Source organism: Nerophis ophidion, linkage group LG01 (assembly GCF_033978795.1).
Source record: "Nerophis ophidion isolate RoL-2023_Sa linkage group LG01, RoL_Noph_v1.0, whole genome shotgun sequence".
NCBI classification, from domain to species: domain Eukaryota; kingdom Metazoa; phylum Chordata; class Actinopteri; order Syngnathiformes; family Syngnathidae; genus Nerophis; species Nerophis ophidion.
Genome location: NC_084611.1, coordinates 9,468,648 through 9,473,647, shown reverse-complemented (window position 1 = coordinate 9,473,647; position 5,000 = coordinate 9,468,648). Strand labels below are relative to the sequence as shown.

At 40.2% G+C, this 5,000-nt stretch overlaps 1 protein-coding gene across 3 annotated transcripts in view; it reads left to right on the top strand.

Annotated features, from left to right (window-relative positions):
• The window catches only part of LOC133549846 (zinc finger protein 462-like), a 36,829-nt gene that overhangs the window by 20,993 nt on the left and 10,836 nt on the right, over nt 1-5,000 (top strand). For all 3 annotated transcript variants that reach the window (XM_061895705.1, XM_061895688.1, XM_061895697.1), the window contains exons 5-8: nt 2,119-2,232; nt 2,307-2,547; nt 4,443-4,585; nt 4,669-4,892. In XM_061895705.1, the coding sequence (XP_061751689.1) occupies nt 2,119-2,232; nt 2,307-2,547; nt 4,443-4,585; nt 4,669-4,892 (722 nt within the window). The remainder of the gene's footprint in view (nt 1-2,118; nt 2,233-2,306; nt 2,548-4,442; nt 4,586-4,668; nt 4,893-5,000) is intronic.

Sequence of the window (5,000 nt, the reverse complement as noted above, 5' to 3'; positions counted from 1 at the left end):
ATATTTAATTAATGACGAGAATCTAACCTCCCCTTTACTTGTTTGCTTCACTTTTAAGTAGTGATGTGCGATACCACTGACTTTCTTTTCGATCCGATATCGAGTAAAATTTAGGCTGGAAAAAGCTGATATTGTTAAACAAATTAATAACACCAAGTTGTTTTTATATAACATATATATATATATATATATATATATATATATATATATATATATATATATATATATATATATATATATATATATATATATATATATATATATATATATAAATAAGGGATGTCCCGATCCAGGTTTTTGCACTTCCGATCCGATACCGATATTACCACATATTTAGTACATCATCTGATTCACAACAACAATAGCAAATTTTAAATCTAATCTGATAAGCTTTATATATATACTTTTGTGTTTTTTTTTTAGATATTTGCTCTAAAACATTCTTAGTTCTAGAATCTTTTGTCAAACTATTGGATCAGGACTCAATCAAGATCAAAGCCTAAAATGTTATTGGGCCATCCCATTTATTTTTGCAGTGTCTTCTTTAGGGGCTTTTATTAATATCTCAATATTTTTGGGCCATGATATATAGAGCGATATTTTGCCTTAGCTTTGAATGAACACTTGATGCATATAATCACAGCAGTATGATGATTCTATGTGTCTACATTCAAACATTCTTCTTCACACTGCATTAATATATGCTCATTTTAGACCTTCATGCAGAGAGGGAAATCACAACTAAGTCAATTAACCAAAACTGTATTTATTAAACAGTGATTAAGCAGTGGCACAAACATTCATGTTATTTCCAAAACAGATAGAGCAAGATTGTCAGAGACATTTTAAAAACAAGCTATTAGTGCACTTTTGTGCATGATGTCACTAAGATGACATATCAAAACAATACTGAATTAAAGTGCACTTTTTGTACAGAACGCCACTACAATAGTTACAAACAAATAAAGTGCACATTTGTGCATGATGTCACTAAGATGACATATCAAAACAATACTGAATTAAAGTGCACTTTTTGTACAGAACGCCACTACAATAGTTACAAACAAATAAAGTGCACATTTGTGCATGATGTCACTAAGATGACATATCAAAACAATACTGAATTAAAGTGCACTTTTTGTACAGAACGCCACTACAATAGTTACAAACAAATAAAGTGCACATTTGTGCATGATGTCACTAAGATGACATATCAAAACAACACTGAATTAAAGTGCACTTTTTGTACAGAACGCCACTACAATAGTTACAAACAAATAAAGTGCACATTTGTGCATGATGTCACTAAGATGACATATCAAAACAACACTGAATTAAAGTGCACTTTTTGTACAGAACGCCACTACAATAGTTACAAACAAATAAAGTGCACTTTTGTGCATGATGTCACTAAGATGACATATCAAAACAATACTGAATTAAAGTGCACTTTTTGTACAGAACGCCACTACAATAGTTACAAACAAATAAAGTGCACTTTTGTGCATGATGTCACTAAGATGACATATCAAAACAATACTGAATTAAAGTGCACTTTTTGTACAGAACGCCACTACAATAGTTACAAACAAATAGAGTGCACTTTTGTGCATGATGTCACTAAGATGACATATCAAAACAATACTGAATTAAAGTGCACTTTTTGTACAGAACGCCACTACAATAGTTACAAACAAATAAAGTGCACATTTGTGCATGATGTCACACAAGATATTTCAAAAACTGCTACATAATAGGAAATCAAATAGCGTAGGTCCTTCGTTCTGTGGTAGGTTCCTGCGGATGTTATCTCCTTCTGTTGTTAATTTTTTTTTTTCATACGGTGTTTATCTGGAAATTGTTGCTTCGGCATTTTGTGGGTGTGGCACCGAACAGAGATTAATTCTCTGTGAGAAGGAGAGACAAGAAAGAGTGGAAAACACATATAGTGTAATGCCAGCAGCTAAAAGCAACTGTGTGAGAACATTACTCGACAATCACGATATAGTCATTTTCTAAATCGCACAGAGACAAACCCACGATATATCGCCCAGCCCTAAGTACAACTATGATGTGTAACTGTGTGTTCCCTCGCTGCATGTTGGGCCGAATGTCCAGATGTCATCATAGAGACTTCTGACACCGACACCCAGGAGGAGAGTCCCAGCACCGAAAAGGATCGCCTACCTTCATGCGACCAATTCCCGCCAGAAAATGAAGTGCGGACTAAAGGCAAGTCCGCCGGAATGTTAATTTCATGCTGTTATTACATCATTTTAACCGATGCATGTGTATCTATTCTACAGACTGGTACCAGGAGCCCCCGGAGGTGCAGCGCCAGCTGAGCCACTTCAGCCTGATGGCGCAAAACGGAGCCTCGACCGAAGCCAACATGCAGGCCACCAGGTCGAGCGACAGCGGCCCGTTTCACTGCGAGTACTGCGGCTTCATCTCCGAGGGCTTGGCCAGCCTGCGGCGACACTACATGAGTCGCCACGGCAGGAAGTTGTTCCGGTGCACCGACTGCGACTTCTTCACCGGCTTAAGGTCAGACATTGCTGTTTGGTTCTAGTGGTGTCCAAAGCCGTGTTCCTCTTACTTATATGGGTGGGTACCGAATGTGGTATTTGTTTAGGTCACGACTGGATTCCAATCCAATCCAATCCACTTTATTTATATAGCACATGTAAACAACAATAACGTTTCCAAAGTGCTGCACAGCCATGTTAAAAACAATTGTAAAAAAAAAATAAATAGATAAAATAAAATAAAAAAAGTATATATAAATATATTATGCTCCACCAATGACTGAATAAAAACAAAAAATAAATAAATATAAAACCAATAAAAACAAATATGATTAAAAACTATTTTAAAGGGTAAAATCAATTAAAACAGTAAAATAGAAATCAAAGTGTATAAAAAACACAGAGGACCACACAACTCACGTAGTGTTAAAAGCCAAAGAATAAAAGTGGGTCTTAAGACAAGACTTAAAACACTCCACTGTGGAAGCAGTTTGAACATGGAGCGGCAGAGTGTTCCAGAGCTTAGGGCCGACCACAGAGAAGGCCCTGTCTCCCCTGGTCTTAAGTCTGGTCTTGGGCACCACGAGCTGGAACTGGCTCTCGGTCCTCAGAGCGCGCGGAGGAGTGTAAATTTGGATGAGGTCCGAGATATATTGAGGTGCCAGTCCATGTAAAGATTTAAAAACAAACAGCAATGTTTTAAAATCAATTCTAAAATGAACAGGGAGCCAGTGCAAACTCTGAAGAATTGGCGTTACATGCTGGCGCTTCCTGGCCCCTGTTAAAAGTCGTGCTGCCGCGTTCTGGACTAACTGCAACCGGGAGAGAGCTTTTTGGCTAATCAATCAATCAATCAATGTTTACTTATATAGCCCTAAATCACTAGTGTCTCAAAGGGCTGCACAAACCACTACGACATCCTCGGTAGGCCCACATAAGGGCAAGGAAAACTCACACCCAGTGGGACGTCGGTGACAATGATGACTATGAGAACCTTGGAGAGGAGGAAAGCAATGGATGTCGAGCGGGTCCAACATGATACTGTGAAAGTTCAATCCATAATGGATCCAACACAGTCGCGAGAGTCCAGTCCAAGGCGGATCCAACACAGCAGCGAGAGTCCCGTTCACAGCGGAGCCAGCAGGAAACCATCCCAAGCGGAGGCGGATCAGCAGCGCAGAGATGTCCCCAGCCGATACACAGGCAAGCAGTACATGGCCACCGGATCGGACTGGACCCCCTCCACAAGGGAGAGTGGGACATAGGAGAAAAAGAAAAGAAACGGCAGATCAATTGGTCTAAAAAGGGAGTCTATTTAAAGGCTAGAGTATACAAATGAGTTTTAAGGATGATTTTAGGGATGATATACTAGTTACTATGGTCATCTAATTAGTTGCCCTGGTCATCTAATTAGTTGCTATGGTCATCTACGTCACAGCAGCTCAGACGAGGCACCATGCAGTGTGGGCGAGAAGCGTTTCCACAGATTTTCACAGCAAAGTTCCAACGCCCAGTGATATATAAAATTGAATATAATAGAATAGAAAGTACTTTATTGATCCCTAGGGGATATTCAACAAATATCAGATTTTGGGTGGGTTTATTTTGTACTCTTTGCGTTCACATTTCACTGTTTGTTGCCTTTCACTTGATTGTAAAATATATCGATCGAAAGGGGGGGTGAGATTCATATGTTGTCAATATTCTGTGTTTTATCGTTCATGTAATTACGTTTTTCAAGGCGGTCTGTCATAACGTTTTTAGCATTCAATCAGACATTATTGTGAGGCACGCAGACACATTTTTGTCTCTAAATTTGGCCACCGAGTCAAAATAATTGCCCAAGGCTGCTTTAGATACAAGTACATTTGCGTACATTTAAGGACGACTTTTCACCTTTATGTGTCCTAATAGGAAAACCCTGAAGATGCACATGGAAATGGATCATTCCACCGTCCAAAAAGAGCCCCCATCCCACGACAGTGTCCGCTGCCCGTTCTGCCTCTACCAGACCAAGAACAAGAACAACATGATCGACCACGTCCTGTTGCATCGCGGTACGTGACCTTCCGCACCCGTTCACAACATTTCTCGGATCCCTGTTATCCATTCTTTTAAATGTATCCTGCACTTTCCGCAGAGGAACGCGTCGTCCCCATGGAGGTGCGGCGCCCGAGGCTTTCGCGCTACCTCCACGGCGTCGTCTTCCGCTGCCACAAGTGCACGTACACGAGCGCCAACGGCGAAAACCTGCGCTCGCACGTGGCCAAGCACGACAACGTCAAGCCCTACAGGTGTCGCCTGTGCTACTTCGACTGCGCGAAGCTGAGCAACTTGGAGGCCCACCTGTGCAATAAGCATCAAGTGAGTACTGTGGGGGCCGGTACTTTGGATTTGTTAGTTTTATTTCCATCTTGTTCAAATATCAGATGACTTTTGGCATACATATGTCATATATTGTATTGAACCGAA